This window comes from Pithys albifrons, chromosome 1 (assembly GCF_047495875.1).
Source record: "Pithys albifrons albifrons isolate INPA30051 chromosome 1, PitAlb_v1, whole genome shotgun sequence".
Classification (NCBI taxonomy): Eukaryota; Metazoa; Chordata; class Aves; order Passeriformes; family Thamnophilidae; genus Pithys; species Pithys albifrons.
This window is the reverse complement of record NC_092458.1, coordinates 2,019,358-2,041,458: the sequence shown is the minus strand read 5'-3', so window position 1 is coordinate 2,041,458 and position 22,101 is coordinate 2,019,358. Positions and strand designations below refer to the sequence as shown.

Genomic DNA, 22,101 nt, shown 5'->3' with positions numbered 1-22,101 from the left:
ATGTCTCTTCACAGAGACCCCATAAACCTGAACAGCACAGCACAACTGAGTAACAACAATCACAGATGACCAGGCACAGAGATGCTGAATCTTAAAAACAGCAAGAGCAAACACATGTATAGAAGATAAGATTTCAATTATGCTTTATTTCAACAATTGTTCCTGTTGGAGAGTGTGGTCATAAAATGCTGCATACTCATAACAGAGAGCAGATTATCTCTGCTGCTGTGTTCATGATTACCTCCAGACCTGGAAGACACTGCCTATGAGTTTGGCAGAGTGGATATAAAAAGATCACTTTTATTTTTTCCTCCTTTCCTCACTTTTCAGCTGCCACAGTCTCCAAGGTACCCTTAGGCAAGATTATGATTACCAGGAGAAGTGCAGTCATGGGTTCTCCATATGTAGTAATAATTTTCACTGCAATATTTTCTTCTAGGATTCAGAGAGGACTGTTTTTCATATGAAAATCCTGATTCAACAGATCCTCTTTTCTGCTTTTTGTTCATATACCCAATATTCCATTTTTCTTTAATTGTTTTCTATAATATCTAAGCTTTGAGTCTAAATGTGAGTCCACAAGTGCTCAGACAAAGAAATGCCTTACTCTTCATGTTACTGAAGTGGACAGTACAAGACTGGTTTGTTCAGAGGCATGTTTGGTAAAAGATTGCAGAGGCTCAGCTCCATTAGGCAACACAATATCCTACTGAAAGGACGACCCAGCTGAAAATCTCCATCACTTGTCTTTTTAAACTCCTAATTCAAAGTTCAGTCAGGTAACTCAAAGTTGTCTATCAGATGTCAGTATGTCATTTACAGAAGGATGTAAGAAAATGGCTATTACTTGCACTTGAAATTATTTGGGCAAGCTTATCAGAATTTTGTCTTACTTTGAAGAAAGCTAGTCCTTTGTCTCCTGAAAATGACAAATTATGAACTATTTTAGAAGTTGACATTAGGGTGTAATCTTAATGTTTTGATTTGCTCATAAAATTGGTGAAAATCAAGAATTTCACAGCATCACAGAACCTTTAGGATTGGAAGAGACCTCTGGAGATAGTCCAGTCCAATGTCCCAGCCAAGGCAGAGTCACCTAGAGCTGGTTACATAGGAACTCATCAGATGAGTTTGGAATGTCTCCAAAGAGGGAGACTCCACCAACTGCCCTGGCAGCCTGTTCCAGTGTTCTGCCACCCCCACACAAAGAAGTGTTTTCTCATGTTAGGTGGAACTTCCTGTGTTTTAGTTTATGGCCGTTATTCTTTGTCTTGTTTTAAACTTTACTCTGTGGTAAATACTGATTTCTTCATTAACTTTAGCAACCACCAGCTTTCATTCATGATGTTAACACTGACCCCCTTCCTCTGTTTCACTCATAGTAACAACACTTACTAAAAGCCTAAAAACAGGAGAAGAAACTATATAAGACCTATTCTCTGGTAAAACATTATTTTATAAATAGTGGATGGTTTATAATCTTTTTTATATTCTAAAAGCTTCTGATATAATCATTAAATAAATATACCAGACACAGAGGAAACAGATCATTATCTGAAGTGCATCCATTAATTTTATTACCCTGTATACAGCACATAACAAATTGTGCCTGCATAGTTTTAATTGGGCATCACCTTACACACAAGTACTTTGGAATTGCCACTTAATATGAAGTATATCTTATTAAGTGCATCTGTCATTTGCTATGGCTCTGTGATAGAACAATATAATATTATCTGGGGGGGTTGTAGCTTTTGACTCCTGTGTGTGAAATAGTACCTCACAAGATGATATATTTCTTCCACAGAACAGTGGCACTTAAAAATTACATGTTTTATTACAACAAATTCATTATTTTCACTTTAATACTGCTTATAGAAATTCTGAGTATTCATTTTGATGCCCTGTTTGTTTCATTCTAAAATACTACAATAGTCAAGTGTCCACTGAAACTACTCAATTGCTTCACTCATGCATCAACAGATGTGTTATTCTATTTTAGAATATAATTTAGTAAAGAAAAACAAGATGGAATTTTTTAATAGAAACACTGGTAAACTGAATATGGAAGTTTTAATTGATTGAAGTCATTGGACTTGCTTGAAATCATGAGCAAGGAGAGGCAGAGCACAGCCCATGTAATAGAGGGGTGGTTGGGTGAAAAAGCACCTGCCAAAAGCATCAATGGTTTCCCCTGTGATGGGAAAAGTGCCTCCCATGGCAGTGTCCAGACACACCACTTACACAAGAATAGGTACACTGGGCCAGAGGGCAAAATGCTTTTGCTGCCAATGGCTGAAAACATTTACATAAGAGAAGAATAGTGCCCTGCAGAAATGCATTTTCTCAGAATATTTTCCCCTGTGTTAAGGAACAAACAACTTAAAGCTTAAACAAACCAAACCAATTCTCTCCAGAACATGAATCCTATTTCTCACTTATTCCCTCTCCTATTACAGTGAAAATAAAAGCAAGAAAATAAATATAAATGATACAGCAATGGAATTCACCACCATTCTGAACCTGCTCTTACAAACCACCAGAGAGCTCATCTTTTTATGCTCTTTATCTATTACATTCAGAATCTTTTTTATGAGCAGAGGAAGAACATTTTATATATTAAGTAAAGCCAGGAATTCAGTGATAGTATAATTGGAGTCTTAAAGACCAGTCCAGATCTAATTGACACACAATAAGTAAAAAATAACAATGCAATTAAAATTGCCATCACTTGACTTCTGAACTGCTCTATGCCTTAAATCTGTTTGCCTTTTTAAGTATTTTAATTACAGATTACTCTGCAAATGCATGACAATCATCAATTATATCACTGACTGGATTCCCTAAAGAATAACAAAGGAGGCATCATCATTTTTGATCTGCAAATTGTGGTAGTTAAAAGGTTTTTCATACAAAATAACACAGCATATCTTTCCTGCACTGGATGTTAAACTGCAGACCTCCCACAAATCTATAGACATTAATTGCAGTTCCTTCCCATGCTATGGAAAAGAGTTCCAACATTACAATAAGAAGGTATGAAAGGATACTCATGCTGTTCTGCTGAACATTATTTTGGAGATTCAGAAAAAACTTTTCTCTGGTTCTTAGTGAATCCAGCAATCAAAGAAACCATCTGATTTCCACCAGCCAAACAAAGACTACAGAAACTTCGTTGAATTACTGTAGAAAGTAGAAAGCTGCACAGCTCTAGTACAGTTTGAGATGCAGTTTAAAAGTAAATATTTTTACATAGCTTTTAGTTTTATTTTAATTTAACTAAATTGCAACCATTAATTGTAATTGCACCAGATGATAATGATTGGGGTGAAAAGACAACCAGAAAATATGTTGTATTCAAAAGTACAATGGCTTTACAAAGCAGTTAAACTTCCTCTACCCTCAAGGAGTAATTTTGAGCACCTCACAAGAAATTCCATTTGCAAATTCTGTGTTAAAACCATCTCACAGTTCTCATCAACTAATTTTAATTATTTAATTCCACTCTTTACTGCAGGTAATTACTGCATTAATTAACCATTTCAATCATTGTCCTTCAAATTGCCTTTGCATTAGTGCAGTAGCTTAAAGTTCCATAAATATTTAGGGCTTCAATTTCAGAGAAACTGTTTCCATTTTAAAGGGGATTTTTTCTTCCCTAAATCCATGACAGTAAGGGATCTTCATTTTCACACCCAAATAACCTGTCCACCATGCTAGAATATTTTTGCTACCAAGGCCAGCACAATATATGGCATGACAGAGACCTGGGAGCAGCAAAGCTGATGAAGTTGATAAAGGCAAAGCTGGCTTAGTTAGTCTACCCTGTGCCTGCACCTCATTTGGAAGATGTGTTTCCTAAAAAAAAAAAAAATGATAGATATTGGAAATATTTTTATGCACCTCTATATGCACATTGGAGATCAAGACTATAAATCATGAGTAAGAACCAACCCATGGACTAAGAAAAAAGAGTCCTGCAACTAAAATCAAAATTAGTCATGATAAAGTACTACACAAACCAAAGTTATTGAAACTGGAATTCTTGAGTTGCAAGTCTCCATTTGGCCAAAGGAATAGTGGGGCACTGCTAAATGTGCCCTAGACAAATTCTGCCCCAAAATAGAAACTTCACTGCATCAGCACTCACATTTCAAATGATGCCTTAAAAGCCATGTACGAACAGTTCTCCCAGAGGGAAAATGTGAAAAAAATTAAAAACCAGAAATCTTTATATAATCAACTATGGAAAACAGCCCAAAATGTTTCAAAGAGGGTACAGTTATTACCAGACTACCCTCAGTCTATTCAGTGAGCCTGGGAAGGGAACCCTTGAAACACTTGCTACAATAATAATAATTAAATATACACCATATATTAAATATGGCCACTTTTAGAATATTGCAACTTCACACTTAAGCAAAATTATCTTAGGGTTCCATCAAATTACTTTAGCTTGGCCAGTTAGTACCTCAAACTTAAAGCATTTCACTTTTAGCTACTTAATTCTTGCTCCTTAGAAAATATATGTCCTGAAGCTCAGTGCATTCAACATCTATATTTCTGCTAATCATATCAGTATGACAGATGTTGGCCCATGTTTAATATTTTATTGAAGAGTAAGACAATTTTAATACCAAGGACAATGATATGACTTACAATTTTACTTTCACTTACATTTCTTTGGGGTTTGTTTATCCCTTATCTAAAAGTTCAAAAGAATGACATAGTATTTAAAAAAAACCCAAACAATTTTACAGCTATTTTTCTTTTTAAAGAGTTGTATAAGTTTCTACATTTATTATCTTTGAAAAACCAAATGCCAAAAATCTCTTCCAAATCATAATAAAATGCTATATTTTCTATGACAGAGAACATCACAGCAATATGTATATAAAAAAACATACAATGCATATTAAAAGTCAGGAAGCACTTTTTTCAAACTGTTTAATGCCTTCAGAGCTTTCTAACTCTGCATTAAAGTACTTCTAAAGCTTAGCATGCTCAGAAAATAAGATTACAATTTAAGCCTCTGCACAGAACAGATTGTTAATATACAGTTCATTATTGTGAGCAAGTTTTACACACATTTCTTTCCATGGTACTAAAGTGGTAAGACTTTTTTCCTCTCTCTTCTAATTAACAGATATAACATTCAGAAATAATAAAAGAAATATAAGGCAATATCACTTTACTGTTCCATTTACACAGTATTTGCTAATATAATTCTTGTGATAAATATGAAGTGGTACGTTTATCAAAGCCATAAGAAGATTATCTAAACCAACTCCCAGGTAATTACCATTCACCATCTGTTCCACCAGGGCCTCAGCTGATCTGCTGGCATCCTGCAGCTTCCTGTACTTCTCAGGCTTCTCTCGCTGGATGGCCTGCGGCAGACAGGAAAGGTGAGCATTTCAACAGAGCCACTTTGAAGAAGAAAGGAAATAATCTCAGGGATGTCTTCTGTTTTCTTGAGACCATTTAACCCATCATATTGCCCTGCCTGCCTCCTGATTTGCAATGAAAACAGCAGGGACCACAAGCAACCAGGAAGGGAGTTACAGTCAAATACAAAATACTGAGAGTCAGAACACAAATTATTTGGGAAATGATACTCACCAATATTCTATACAAAAATAAAAAAGTCCAAACTAAGACCTATTCAAAGCCCAGTATTTCAGAATGAAAATATTCATTCAACAGAAATTCTTTGTGGAAGAATAGATTAGCTCATTTCTCATGGTACCAGCAAAAATTGAGCATGCTAACCAAATCATAGGGAGTCACAGCATCCTACAGTATTGAACCCATATACAATGTGATTGCTTATGTTACTGTTTGGGTTGGGAAAAAACAAACAAACCAAACAATCCTATAAAATGCATATTAAAGTAGATATCTAATATATATAAGACCATATATAGTAGACATCCATATATGAGCTACTAAGTAAGAGGGAGAGTTAACTGCAGATTTAATACAGGCTTCTCATTGTGTGTTGTAGCTATTACTCCTGGTTCTCCTTTCTGTAGGCAAAACCTAGGCTAGTTGGTGAGGGTCAGTAAAGGCTAGCTGCTAAAGTTACAGGATATAGGAAGAATCTGAGTTGAAATTTCATTTTAGATTAGTAGCAATACTGGTGGAAAGTAAACTCATTTTAGATCTGACAGCCCATCAATGCTGTCTTGTAATTAACATCATGAAGTCACTTCATTGATTTTAAACTAATTTAGTTGCATAATTTAGGTCTAATTTAGAAGCTCTAAATCAGAAAGCCAAAGAAGAAGCATGGGGCCACAGTCAAGTCTGATACCAAAAATAAAGCAGACTATATGCCTCCCAGAGATCCTGACCAACACAGCAGATCCACACATTCAGAAGGAGTTGTCCCCATAAATACCCCATGGTATATATGGAAAGGGAACACCCAGTCCTGGCTGCAGATCCCAGACTGGCTGACCCCACCAGGCTTCCCCACCACCTTGTTTATTTCCATGAGCTTTTTGACAGGACTCTTTGAGGAAAAAGGTTCCTCAAACTGGAAAGAAAGCTCAAGTAGGTCTCCAAGAATGCATTTAGTAAAAGAACCTTATACAGTTATATTTGAAAATAATAGTTTTCAAATAGATTGTTATGCCTATATGGAACTAATAGAAATAACTCCAAATAAACTCTCTTAAAATAATATTTAAAGCCTGATGCTTAAAATATCTTCAGTTTAATATGAAGCAGCTCCCTGGCAAGCTTTTGTAGGTGAGGAGACACAATTTGAAAGAGAAGTTTTCAGCTAAATTCACACTTTTCCATAACCTACCTCTAACTGACATTCATCTGTGCACATAGAATTGGTTAAACAGCAGGCTTTCTAACAACATCTCAAAGTTTCTAAACACTTTCATGAATAACATTTTAAATAAATACAACATATAAACGTTATGAAGAGAACAATTATGGATAAAAATATTTTGGATTTTATAAACATATCCTTAATATATAATTAAATTATCACTGAAAGATTATGAAGTTCAATCCCAATGAGTTACAAATGGCTGTATTGATTATGTGTAGGATTTGCACATCAATAAAATCTTGTACCATTCCACTGTATAAATTAAATATTTTCAAATTTAAAACAAAAAAAGTCTATTAATTCTCTGCAGAGATCCAAAATTTCTTACAGACTATTAATTAATACTATCTGTCTATAATGCAAGGTATAATTAACATGAGAATAACTATTGAGAACTCAAAGGAATCACTACAACACTAAAATATATTGAAAATTATTCTAGTCTGCCTATAATGCCAGGCGTGTAATTATCATGAGTGTAACTGTAGTGAGCACTAATGAATAATAAAAAACCCTCATAAAATATACTAAAACTTCCCTTTTAACACATAAAAATGATATGACATCAGAGCTTATGTAAGTGAACTCTTCAGTGCCCTGGAACATGCTTTATGTGCAGGAATAGGAGAAAAAAACATCTCTCCTGAAAGACTGAAGTCTCCAGGTCCTGGTAGAAAGTATGAGCACTATCTGTCAGGTCCTTAAATAAACAAAAATTTGATACATATAAAACTTTCTGTCAAGTATTTTTCTCCATTCATGTTTATGTGATTAGCATATATTACAAAAATGAAGGAGCAGCTCTGGTTACAAGAACACATTCGCTTGGGCACAGAAAGGAGTAAAGACAGCCCTCCTGTTCCTCACACAAACACACAGGATGTGATCCTGGGTGAAGGGAGGAAGCTCCCTCCAGTTACTTACAGCACTAACCACACAGTCTGTTCACAGTTTGCTGAACCTGCAAACAGTGTCTCGGATTTCTAAGATTTTTGAAGAAGGATTTCCATAAACCAGTGTAAAGTGCCTATAAATGAAGGCAGCAGTGCTGGAAACATTTATCCCTTTGGCTCCATTTTCTTCATTTTTTTCCTTACTGAAGGGGACCATATTCTCAGTTCAGGTTCGTTCGTGACACCAGCAGAGTGGGAATATTTTGAAGATGTTTGTGAAGTTTTGAAACTCTTAGATTTTGCACACACTGTAATAGACACCTTTGGATGGTAGTGGCAGGGCCAATTCAAACTATTTCCAAATATTTAACTTCTCCCTTTTTTAACTCTTTTAATTTCCTATAAATGAATTTTTAGAACAAAAGACACCAATATCAGAAGAAAAGAATGCCTTTACAGGCTTTTGTCCAAGCAGGGATTATTTCTCTTTTGGACTACTTTCTAACAGACAATGCAAAGGTATTATAGCCCAGTTTTAATTGATTAAAAAATATTATAAATATATATTTTAGCTAAATGCCTGCCAAAGGTGAAGAGGCTATTTTCACAATGCTAAACATTTTATTTCACCTTGAGATTTCAGTTGGCAGTTAATGCTTCATAACCTAGAAAATTCTGATGGTTGGAGAAATCTGGACATTATTTATGTATGGAATCAACACCATACTTTGAGACCTCTGCTTGAAAGGGTGCAGGGCAGCAGCACTCCCTGACCTCCTGTGATGGTGACCAGTTAGCCCTGAGGGCAGGAGAGGGCAACATTATCATCACCAGCTCTGACAGTGATTCAGCTCTCAAATACCCAGGCCCAACAAAGCATGTCTGAAAAAGGTCACTAAAGCAAAACAAACATATGAGAATGGAGCTTTTGAGAATGCCAAGAGAACAAATTTAATTCTCTTGGATATCTGACATTTTCCCTTACATCTGTTCCTTATATGTTTATCTTTGATTCTGAATTTCTGGGTGCTGCTTCCTGGCTGACCAAAACTCCTTTCAAAGAGTTTTATTTCCAGTTTATTGTTCTATAATCTCAAATCTGACTTATTAAGCAGAATTTTCTACTAAATGTTGTGGGGGTTTTTTTGCACCTGAACCTTCATATGTTTGAACCTGCAATATTGAAAACTCCTCATAGCTTAAGAAAAACAAACAAAAAAGGCCTGAGTCACAGTTAGGTCTGTTTTTAGTAAAATACACATACTAACTGTAAAATGTAATGGTGAGAGGCAGCATAACAATATTTACAGCATTAATGTTTCAATGTCTTCGTTATTTAGGAGTTGTATGGTTGTTCAACAGTGAAACTTCTGTTCTAATGACATCCCAGTCTCTCTGCTCAGCTAAGTCAAATATCCTTTTTTTGTACCAGGGAAGGGCTATAAATATTTTTCTTCTCCCCACATACAGGAATGGACTTTTTGTGCATATCCAATATATTCAAGCCACGTAATACAAAGGCTAATTTCCTGCCAGGGTGTGAAGAGCAGCTGGCTTAGTAAACAATCTCATTGCATTTCCAACAGCCACCTCTTGGCTCCATCTTCCCCAGGCCTTCTCTGAGCTGGGATGGGAGGAAGATTTTGCACTTCATGCATCATCAATGCATGAGATTTCTTTGTGGTTTTAATTTCTGACATCTGTGTCCCTCCATCATGAAGCAGATACACTGACATTAAATCTTATGGAAGCAACCTCTCATCCATGAAAAATGATAGGTACGAGCAAGCTGCCACAAGAAAAAGAAAACTGGTAACCTGTCCTCCAAAGAACAGCAAAAAGATAAGTCATTAAAAAAAAGCCCTAGGACTCTGCTATAGTAGAGACTAAATTGTAGGTTTGATGTCAGGCAAAGACAGGTATTCTGTGCTGCACCAATACATCTGTTGGCATGGTGGGGAGGAAACCCCAAAATGATAAGCCAGTAAGGGGAAGGTGGGACTTCTGTATGCATGTGCATGATTGTGTGTGTCAGCACGGAATGGTTTCTGCTGGGATAGACTCAATACATTCTCAGTAACTGGCACAGTGCTGTGTTTTGGATTCAGTATAAGAATTATGTTGAAAACATTGATGTTTTGGGATTTGCTTGGTTGCATTTATCCTAAGTCAAAACCTCTTCTTCTGTTTCTCCTGCCCAGCCAGTGATGAGACACAAACAAACAAGTAAGCAAAACAAACAAACAAAAGCTAGGAGAGAGCATAGCCAGAACAGGTGACTCAAAGTGGCCAAAGGGATATTCCACACCACAGAATATCATGCTCAGTGTATAAACACGGAGATTTACCTGGAAGGGGAGAAGATCTGAGTTCAGGGATGGGGTCTGGCCTTGGATAGTAGGTGGTGAGCATTTGTATTATGCATCACTATTTGTTGGTTTGGGGCATACTATTATTATTATTATTATTATTATTATTATTATTATTATTATTACTATTATTACTATTATTACTATTAAATTAATTATTAGTTATGATTATTATTATTGCTGTTGTTGTTGTTATTGATATCATCATCTCTCTATTTAAATTATTAAATTATTCTTATCTCAACCTGCAAATTTTTTTTTTTGATTCTCCTCCCCATTCCACCAGCTGGATGGGGTGAGGTGAGCAGTGGCTCTGTGATGCTGAGTTGCCAGCTAGGCTTAAAGCACATCACTACAATAAAAACATCACTATTTCAACTATCACTCACATAATGTTGTCCTTTTTGGCATTTAATACTTTTTCTTTATATGCCTTCTAAAAATTTACTAGAAATTGTAACCCAGACTATCTTATTTTCCATTGCTTTGAAGTTCCTTTTGAGGGAATTAGAAATGGAGAGTTTTAGCAAGCAAAAATGACACTGTTCAATCAATGAAGTGAACAACACTTTCTGCTTTGGCTATAGTTTTATGGATGGAGACAGAGGCAAGACCAGCAAAAGTCAGGTCAGGACAAGTTTTAAAATCTGGCAATTAAAAAAACTTTTTTTTTTTATGTGGGTGTGTGTTTTATATTTTGTTTTTGGTTTTTTTTAAACATGTACAAAGACTTCCACTAACTGAAAACCATTCCACACAGAATCCATGTAGTACTTGTCAAGTGCCACCTTTCAGAGTTCTCTCTATCAAATTAAGGTTTTCTCCATTAGAATATCCAGATACTTCTAAATGCATCTTGATTTTCTCAATAAACTGTTCATTTAAAAAGCAATGGCACTGAAAGTAAATTGATCTTGGTCCTAAAAATTATTTTCCATGTTAATGTTAATGAAAGATACATGCTGATTTTCCTTATATCTATTTAGAATTATTGGTTTGTCTCAGAATCCTCTTGATAGAAAGCAGATCCTTCTACTACTTTACTGAAAAGAAGCTGGAAATTGGTTTCCTCACAGTTCAGCTATTCACTTTCCAAGGAGGACAGAGGAACATCTTGGCTATCTCCTGCTATTCTTAATGTCTTGAATTCAAGCTCACAATGCTCATGCACTGGTCAAATTCTGCACTTCTTCCTCCAGCTTTATAAATGTTTTCACCAACTGAAACAAGACATGAACGAATGTGGTAGGCAGTGGCTTCCCAGCCCCAATGTTCTTTCTCAGTGCCAGCAAGGCAAGAGCTAGGGGGAAGTCCAGCTGGGACCAAAAGAGGGTCTGTGGCTCAACTACCATTTCACTTGCAGTGATCACCACCGACTTGGAAGCAAAGAAAGAAAAGTAGGAGGGAGTTGACCGATGGCTCCTGGATCCTGTAATGCTTTTATAAATCTCAAAAACTGACAATATGAAGTGGAACATCATAGTTGTTAGGGAAACCTGACAGCAGGTACCCAGTGGAACATGCAGGTCAAGATGAGCTCATTTGCATCCCTGAAAATGATACATTCCTCAAAATGGGAATATATGAAGGGGAGATAAGGACTTTGTTTCTATTTTCAATTTGTTCCTTTTTAAAGTTAACCTACAACAAAAAATGAAGAACTTGAAAAATTAACTGTATATCTATGTATGTATTAGATGAATCCCATTAACTCAATATGGAAGCACTTATTCCATCAAATCTACTCTGTATATTTAATCCATTTGCATATATACATATATATATATGCATAAATAAATACACAATATATATATGTGTGTATATATATATGTGTGTGTATATATATATTGTGTATATATTTATGCATATATATATATATTTGTGTATATATTTATGCATATTTCAGATAACATGAAGTAGTGGCACGCACTAAATTCAGAATATTAAATCGTAATGGATACTTTCTAGTATTATTATTATGACAATATTAATAACTAAAACTATTGCAGGAAAATTAGAATTTAACATGAAAATTTCAAATGTATATTTAGAATCACAAAATTCCATGTTCCTCAGTGTTATCATAGACGATTTATGATGGACAAGCAGACAATGAGAAAAAAACAGGATCAAAACTAACTTCAATCAGTAAATTTGTTCCTTCTGTTTGTGTTCTAGAGGCACAAGTCCTATGGGGAGAGGCTGAGGGAGCTGGGGGTGTTCAGCCTGGAGAAGAGGAGGCTCAGAGGTGACCTCAGCACTGTCTGGAACTGCCTGAAGGGAAGTTCTGGCCAGGTGGGGGCTGGTCTCTTCTCCCAGGCACTCAGCAATAGGACAAGGGGGCACGATGGGCTCAAGCTCTGCCAGGGGAAATTTAAGTTGGAGATCAGAAAAAAATTCTTTCCAGAAAGAGTGCTCAGGCATTGGAATGGGCTGCCCAGAGAGGGGGTGGATTCCCCATCCCTGGAGATTTTCAAACACAGATTGGCCATGGCACTGAGTGCCATGATCTGGTAAATGGACTGGAGTTGGACCAAGGGTTGGACTCGATGACCTTGGAGGTCTTTTCCAACCCAATCGATTCCATGATTCTATATGATTTAATGAAGTTACATAACATATTATGCTATTATGACAGTTAATTATAAAAAAAGAACTCCCCTTTCTCTTACTTGGAAAAAGTAGGCAAGTTTTCATTGATCTGCAAAAATAAATGCAGAAGAACATTTGCAATGGTTTAGTTTTCAAGGGCTAAATCCAGTTATTCAGACTTTGACACATAAACACAGCTACTCCTTAAGCAGTGCAGAAACATTCACTTTGGCAGAAGCAGACAAGAACAGTTTTTGATTCAGTCATGTCACTACAAGAGACTACAAAATTCCCAAAAAACCCTGTGGAGGCCAGTGATTTTCATATATATTCTGCAGCAATGTAAAAGGAAAGGAATACAGGGTTTTTTTAAATACATGCTAAAGTGACACTTTCCACCTTCTTCAATTTATGCATGTGTAACGTCAAATTAAATTGTTAGTATAGAGTGATGATGCATGTTTAAGAAATTATATATAGGCTTTGATTTAACTTTACCTAAGACTTTCCTGAACCTAGAATACCTTAATTAAATATGAATATGTATGGGCAACAACAAAAACATTATGTATTCACACAGACTATGTAGCAATTTTGGTGCCAAAATCTGAAGTTCACAGCAATAGTGAGCAGTTCTAAATTTATCTTGGCCAATCACTGGTTGTCAGTCCACATTTGAACTAATTTAAACTTGGACTTTAAAAGCTCATACAGACTAACATTATGGAGGGGTGGGAAACAGCCCTGGAAAAATAAAGAGTGTTTAAGCATGAGAACCTAAGTATGAGCGACATAATATGGTATGGAATAAGGGGTGGAGAATGTTATGGGTTCCCCCAGGTGGGCCTAGATTTGGGCTCTGAAGTCTGGACTAGGCTGAAGCTGTCAGCTGACTTGAGCTGGGCTGAGCTAACAGCTGACCTCTTCTAGCCAGTAATTTTGTATTCCATACCACATTATGGCATCATCTCCAGGGCAGCAGGAACCAGTGTGGGAGTGGTTAAGGCAGTGGCTTCTCAGCCTCCTCTTGGGAGGACACACGATGCTGTCCCAGGGGGATGGAGAGGACCAGGCCCACCACTGGCTCACAGGGTATCTCAGGAAAGTAAAATGTGTTGTTCTGGGTCTCTCCTTTCTGCTTGGGTCTGTCTCCCTGGGGAATAAGTCTTTTCTTAAGTAATGTGTAGTTAAGACAGTAGAATTTGTGTGTTCGTTAAGAAGTTGAGGTGGGGAACTTGTTGTTGCAGACTTGTGTGAGTGAATATTTGTACTCTCTTCTAATTGTCTCTTTCTTTCTGTGAAAATATATGTAGTTTTAGTATAAACGTGGTTTGAAGTGTTTTTTCCTTTCCCCTCTCTTTTCCTCCCTTTCCCTGGTGTTAGGAGGGAGGCTTTTCTCTCTGTGCTTGGGGGGGTTGGCAGTTGCTTATCTCAAACCAAGACACATATACACAAGGACTTGCTCCTACATTGACTCTTTCTCTGAGCTCTGAGAGATTGCCTTCTCTCCGAAAGGCCGCGAACTCGGGGCTCTGCAGCACTGCCTCGGAGCGGGTCATCCAGCTGTGCAGCTCTGTTGTGTCCGAGTCAAACCTGGCAGACAGAAAAGTGCAATGAGACAGCTGATTTCCACAAAGTTTCTGAAAACAAGGTTGACAGTAAAGATGTTCAGCCCATTGTTTAATGTGAATAGGCAGCAACGTCTCCCAGTGAAAAAACAGCTTTAAACCCTCATATCTCATTTGATAGTTCATAAAACTATTCTTTCTAAAATTTAGAAGCACGGAAATACTTTTTCATTTTTAAGACCCTGATTTGACAGCTAAAGAGATGCAATAATTTTCATAATAAGGATTCCAATTTTTCAAGCTGATGTTTTTTGAAGATGTGAAACAAATGTCTCTTAGAGAAGAGAGAGCAGCATAAGTCCTGTTGGCTTAGCTGAGGATGAAAGGTCTGTTTGGCTGACCAAATGCAGCCTTCAGACCTGTGAGATTTCTGTCCCAGCTGGTGTTCATGTTATTAGGAACGATATTCAAGCAGAAAATTTGACTATAACAAAGGACCTTCTTCTGACTGACTCAAATTTGTTGTGGAAAGTAATCACTAATCAAGAGTAAAGTACAATTTTCCTACCATTAAAGATTTAGAAAATGAAAATTAAGATCCCCAACTCTCTGCACATACTTTATAACTAGTTTTTACTCTACAGTCCTCTTTACTATGGTTTGGATTCTTTCACCAACTACATTAAAATTGATCTTAGTTTTTGTTGCCTACTCAGAAAGTTACACCTCCAAATGCAAATATTTAAGTTACTGATGTTTAGAAAATTCAAAATGTGATTCAGTATTTACTATAGTTTTTAAGACAAGAAGTTTCAGACAGTATTTCTTCTTCTTTGTGCCACACTGTCTGCTTGATTCCATCCCTTTATTGAAGTGTACGTTCTAATACTTATATAAAGTTTGCAGCTGGTTTTCCTTCTGCAGCAATACAGTGAAAGCAATAAAACAGAAAGACCTGGGAGGAAAAATCTGTAACCTCCAGTCTGCTTTGTGACTATAACTTGCATCATTTGCATACAACTGAAAATATACTAACAACAGAAACTTGAACAACAACTACAACCTTCAAGGAATTAATTATTTTACAAAAATATCCTCCATTTAAACAAGATCTGAAATAAAAGGATGTAAGGTAAAATCAGGTGCTACAGAAGCCTACATATAAAGAAATGAAAATTGAATACAAGAAAGATTTCCATGACTTATCTAATATTTATGCCTGCCTTTTTTTCCTTCTCCAATGTTTTTTTTCTAAATTCATAAATATTGGAAGCAAAAGAAAGAAGAATCACACAATTCCTTAATCCCAGACCAATATTCTATATGCTAATTATAAATTCTTAGGAATAATTTTGATAGAACAATTCCTGATAATATTATTTGAACACTCATCAAAGAAGAAAAAATGCAACTGTGAAGTAATGGAAACTGCAGAAGTCTTCATTTTTATCGAGTACTACAAGTTCAGAGGCAAAAGACAAAATAAAATTCCCAGGTGGTTCAAGGAATTTCTGTGCAGTGTCAGATTCTAATTTCTGAACTTGAACTGGACTGCCAGTTAAGAGCTTCCAATCTCAGCTTTACTTCTGATAATTAAATCAAATGTAATTCTTGAAATATAACATTCTGCAAATTATAACTGCATATTTGATGAGCACAAAACACCAGACATCTGATGATGAAGATATGTCAGTCAGTCCCCTCAGTACTAAATTCCCTTTAGTGCAGGTAAAATTGTCTGACTTGTCTCATTTGCTCCATTCTGAAGCTGCAGGTAAGAAGGACTGGTGTGACCAACTCTCTGAAAAACAGCCTGGGATGACCCTGTACAGAATGGAAGCTGGCAGAGCAAAATGTTTAGCAGCAATCATTTCTTAAATAAAAGCACTTAGCCCTTGCCTCTGCAGTACTTTGCCTGGGAGAGAAATGGGAGCATTTGGGACAGTTCTGACAGTACAACAAAATAATCAGGAACACATCTCATGGCCCAGTGAGCCATCAGATGGTGGTAAGTATTAGACACAGATCTTTAAGGTCCCTTCCAGCCCAAAGCATTTCATAATCTGATATGATTCTCTGATATGACAGAGCTGAGCTCACATAACGGATGGCTCTGTCACTTGCAGTTTCTTCTGGAGATAAATACAACTCCACAATCAAAGCCTCCTGCTCAAAGAAAGGGCAATAAAGAGGGGGCAGAAAGGAATTATAATATGTAGAAATATTCTAAGTAGCATTTTGCAGTACAAAAATATCTGTAAAAGACATTTTTCAATCACCTTGTGGAAAAAAAAAAATTTCTCATGTTTAGCTTGTATAAAAGAAGGAGGCAACACAGGTAAAAACATGGCAGTCTAATGTTCCACTACAGTAATCAGATATTTCCTTTCTGAGGACAGCTGCAATTACAAATTATATTAGCTCTCGATTTCTATCAAATGATCAATAGGGTTTTTAAATCCCTTAAATACAACAATAGTTTTGACATAAAAAAAATGCAGAATAACCTTCATGATCCAACAAAGTTAAGCACATGTAAAATTTGTAAAAATAAATTCATGGAAGGTATTAAAGCGAAAATCACTGAAGAAACTAAATAATTACCTTAATTTAATGTGCACATTGAATCTAAGACTTTAATTTGAAGCAGAGGATTTATTCTTTATGCAGAAGTTTTGTTTTCCAATTAGTCTTTTCTTCTGCTGTTGCCCAAGAGAGACACTATCATTTCCTGGTCTCACTGCTCTCTATAGGCCAGCACGTCCTCTGAGACCAAATAGAGTCTCTTTTTACTCCAGAGCATGTTTGAAAAACCATCCTCACATTTTCAATCCATGCTGATCAAATTTTCATGGAAATCCCCCCCAAACTAATTTTCTGGATCATCCTAAGCCATATGTCCACTTCAGATTCCCATTCCAAACTCTCTTACTGAGATCACCATGTATTTGTTCAAAATTAATTCCTTGTTCTGACTTTCCTTTTCTGTATTAAATACACAATAAACCTCACCTCTGAGGCATTTCACATCTTAGTTGCATCACGTTTTCCTCTTTCTATGCATGCAAGTCCCAACCCAAACATGCAACAGAATTATATTATATTCCTACCAGAAGTCTGCTAGCTTATGTTATGGGTTCCCCTAGGTGGGCCTAGATTTGGGCTCTGAAGTCTGGACTAGGCCGAAGCTGTCAGCTGACTTGAGCTGGGCTGAGCTAACAGCTGACCTCTTCTAGCCAGTAATTTTGTATTCCATACCACACTATGGCATCATCTCCAGGGCAGTAGGAACCAGTGTGGGAGTGGTTAAGGCAGTGGCTTCTCAGCCTCCTCTTGGGAGGACACACGATGCTGTCCCAGGGGGGATGGAGAGGACCAGGCCCACCACTGGCTCACAGGGTATCTCAGGAAAGTAAATTGTGTTGTTCTGGGTCTCTCCTTTCTGCTTGAGTTTGTCTCCCTGGGGAATAAGTCTTTTCTTAAGTAATGTGTAGTTAGGACAGTAGAATTTGTGTTGAAATTGAGGTGGGGAACTTGTTGTTGCAGACTTGTGTGAGTGAATATTTGTACTCTCTTCTAATTGTCTCTTCCTTTCTGTAAAAATATATGTAGATTTAGTATAAACGTGGTTTGAAGTGTTTTTTCCTTTCCTCTCTCTTTTCCTCCCTTTCCCTGGTGTTAGGAGGGAGCCTTTTCTCTCTGTGCTTGGGGGGGGTTGGCAGTTGCTTATCTCAAACCAAGACAGATTATAAAATAACCTCCGGAAATCACTGAGTAACAACAAGAATGCTAAAGATGAAGGATGCAAATTCTCAGTGTATTTATCACTATGGCATTTCTCACCTCACCAACAGGACAAAGGATAGAAACTAATGGCCATTAAGAGGTTATAAAGTGTCCATGTTTACAGACATCAATATACCCATACTTCTTACACTCCAAATGAACTCATTTATTAATAAGTTCTTTTGTAAAAAAAAAAAAAAAGAGAAAAAAACCCACTCTATTCTGTTGTGTCTCAGTTCACCCTTTCCTTTCCTTTGGCGCTGCCTACACAGACACAACACTGAATCCAAGGACCACTAGTAAAATTGAAGAAATGGCTTTCTTCTCTCTGGATTTGTTATCTATTGTTAAATAAAAAAAAATAAAAATAAAAAAAAGAGCTAAAGCTGCATTTCTCTAAAAGGATAAGAGTCAAACAGCCAATGGGGTTGCTGTAAAAATGCTCAACAATCACCATTTAGTTCTGACTAATATAATTCATTGGATAGCAACAGGATAACAATAACTACCAAAAAAGGCCATTATAAAATTATTACATTTTTTTCCTTTGTTATTTTTTCTACAAAAATACAAAAATTTCTAAATAATGAAGCATTAGAATCCCAAATATAATAATTTGCAATGAAAGTAAGCCTTCTGTATTCAAAAAATTGTTTTAACACTTGTTAAATAAAAAAAGAAACCACTAGATGGGGCAACTATCCTATTTTAACATGTTTTTCTCTTCAAAGGGCATCAAGTCTCTTCCAAATCTTCAGATTAACACTATACCCATAATAAAGTTATGAAAAATAGACTTTTTTTTTAAAACATTAGGAAACATGTACAAAATTATTTACTAACTAGCAAAGAAAGGTATTTTTGGACATTATTCAACCACATTAATATTACACATGTGTGTAAATTAAATGTGAAGCAGCTGTTTGCTGTTTAAAAACTTAGCATAAACACAGTCATTTTCAGGTTTTTCTACGATATGAAGATAACCTGGGTTTTTTCCCAGAACACATAAATATCATGAAAATTAATGTTACCTTGCGACCCTTGCTCCCATTCACATGTTGTCTGAATTCTGTACCTTCAGCTGTGTTACAGTTATCTCCAGTCCTAATGCCTAATACATACTTTCAAGATTTTAATATACAGCCCCAGTATTTTATCTGTCTCAGTTTCAAATTGATTCCTTTGAGAAAAGAAGCTTTTCTTTGACCAGTAACAGAAGCTTTTCTTTGACCAGTAACAGAAGCTTTTCTTTGACCAGTAACAGAATTTAGCACATTGCCTGAATTACCCTAACATTTTGAAGCATTACTTTTGAGGGAGTGTTAGGGTTTTGGGGAAGGGCAGAGGGGGAAGGAAAAAAAGGGTAGGAGAAGATAAAAAGAAAAGTAATCTGCTTCTTATCTCTGCTCTCCACTATTATGGTAAAAATTTGCTATAGGAGGCAAGAAAAATCAAGAGCTGCTTTCTGATGCATTCATGGCACAGTGACTTGGAGCAATGGAAATGTGACATTCAGTCCTGTGTATGTTTACAAGTCAAATTGCTTCTCAATTTCTTCAGTGTAAATGGAGATTCTCACACTTCCCATCCTGCCAAATCCCTTGGAAATACAAAAGTAAAACGCATTCTAGAAAAGTTTGATGCTTTAATTTTAGCTATTCATTTTTTCCTCCTCAGCTTAGAAGCTGGACACCATAGTCTTACACTAACACAATATTCACAGAGTGGCCAAACTACTCTTTCTTCCTCCTTGAAGAGGTTTCTAGTATTTCTAAAACTCTTAGTTCAGAGAAGCAAATCTGGAGCACAAATCTTTCAAAACATATGGCAATGGAGCTTCATATATTTATTTCAGACACACTCTTTGTTCTGGGTTGAGCTGGCAAATCACCAACTGTCCAGGACAGGGTGAAAAGGGTTCCTCCTCCCCCCAACCAGCCAAGGGGAAAAGAAGAGGGAGAGAGGGAAAAAAAACTTCTAAAACAGGTTTATGCTGAAACTAACTACATGTATTTATACAGAAAAGAGAAAATTAAGAGGAAACTACAATATAACACACACTTACACAAGTTATGTATAACAAGAAATAATTTCCCACTTCCCAGTAAACACAAATTCTACCATTTTAACTACAAATCATTAGAGAAGTTGGTTCTTCAGAGACAGACTTAAGCAGAGAGAAAAGCTAAGAACAAACATTTTACTTCCCTAAGATAACATGATGGTGAGCTGGTGCTCTGGGCTTGGGCCTCCCCATCCCTCCTGGGACAGCAGAGTGTCTTGCTGGGACCACAGCTGGGAAGCAACTGCCTTAGCCACAGCCACACACCAGCTCTTACCCCCTTTTGAGATGATGCAATATGGTATGGAATACAATATTATTGGCTGGAAGCAGTCAGCTGTGAGCTGGCTCAGCCCAGCTTAAATCAGCTGACAATCCTAGGCCTAGCTGAACTTTAAAACCTAAATTTAGGCCCATCTGGCTAAACCCATAACACTCTTTTACAGCAACAATGCTGACTAAAGCCTGAGAACACAGCAAAGAAGCTGACGAGACCTGGAAGAATTACTGTGCTCAGGGAAAATTTTGAATGTAACCACACACACTCAATATAGAACAACGTAGAAGGGGTAGGCTGAGAAACCCCATTCTCTTAGTTTAATTTAAAAATCAAAAAGTATGCAGTACTATGGACTTTGATCATCCTTGGGTGATGCTACAACTAAATACATTCAAAAAACCCTGAGAGATTTTGTGGCCAGCAATGGACCCAGAAAATACATGACTGGCTGTTTCGGAATATAACCATGAGATTCTCCCAGCCAAAAAAGAGTAACAAAACCAAATAAAGCCCAAACCAAAACCATTGATCAGAAAGGTGTCTAGTCACCAATGAACACAGATATTTTAGCTCAGCAGCCAAACTTTTGGATGAGATTTCTTCTTTCATTATTATGCTTATATTTAGTATCAATTTATTTTTACTTGTCTTAGAGACTAGGACAGCACCATACTGCAAAATGTGTTTATTTTCAAGACTGCATGTTTATATATTAATTAAAAACAGCAACAAAAAAATTGTTATTCTAAGGTGAAACTTAAGTTGGACTTGCTAGAGAGGAAATGTACATAAATTGTTGAGTTCTTTTCGGTCTGTTCAATCAGAGGTGTCAAAGAGAATATTTAAACAGAGAAATGCTGCCTTGAGATAATATAAATATCATCCATCCTGCTGCACAGCTATGGGTGTCTCTAACATTGTTTACTTTGCACATTACCAGAATGTGGGTCCATTCAGAGGCATAACAGTCACACTGAACTAGTTCTCATCTGCTAGAACTATTGCATTGTTAAAACAAATCCAGTAACTCCTGCACAAGAAACAATAGCTAGAGCATATTAACGTGTATTAAACAATTAACTCCCTTCTTCATTCCACAGTTCAGACTGCTTGCCTACCAGATCAAAATAAAAATCTAACCTATGCAGAAATGAAAAGGACTATGATTTTAAATATATAAAGGAAACAAGAGCTTACTCAATTATCTAAATTCATCCCAGAAAAAAGACTGAGAAATAAAAACTTTTCCATCTCAACTCTCATCCAAAAGTTAAAAAGAAATTACATGGTGAATGTATATCTCTAAGATATCATTACAATAAATCATAATCCTTCAAAACCTAGTATGCATGATAAAAAGAAATAACCACTGTAAATTTAGTAGCAGATGTACCAATAATATATCTACAAGGAATCATAGTCTCAAATTTGATAATATATCCTATTTTCTGTACAAGGATCAATCAGATTTATATATCACATGGCTAGCTGCAGTCTTCAGATAGCAGCTATAATATTTTAAGAATTTTTTAATTCTCAGTGTGTATAAAACAAGGAATTTCAGAACATAAACAGTTCCTATAGTCCAGATAATTCTTGCCCTCTGGTACTTTTCTTGCATGAAGGCTATGAAGTCTGTAGTCTGTAAATCAAAAGAATATGAGCAAAAAGGAAAATATATGCTAACATTGCATA

At 36.4% G+C, this 22,101-nt stretch overlaps 1 protein-coding gene across 9 annotated transcripts in view; it reads right to left on the bottom strand.

Annotated features, from left to right (window-relative positions):
• The window catches only part of DMD (dystrophin), a 1,187,916-nt gene that overhangs the window by 757,728 nt on the left and 408,087 nt on the right, over nucleotides 1–22,101 (bottom strand). For all 9 annotated transcript variants that reach the window (XM_071568723.1, XM_071569521.1, XM_071566241.1 and 6 more), the window contains exons 17-18: nucleotides 14,177–14,300; nucleotides 5,303–5,390 (exon numbers count right to left, since the gene is read on the bottom strand). In XM_071568723.1, the coding sequence (XP_071424824.1) occupies nucleotides 5,303–5,390; nucleotides 14,177–14,300 (212 nt within the window). The remainder of the gene's footprint in view (nucleotides 1–5,302; nucleotides 5,391–14,176; nucleotides 14,301–22,101) is intronic.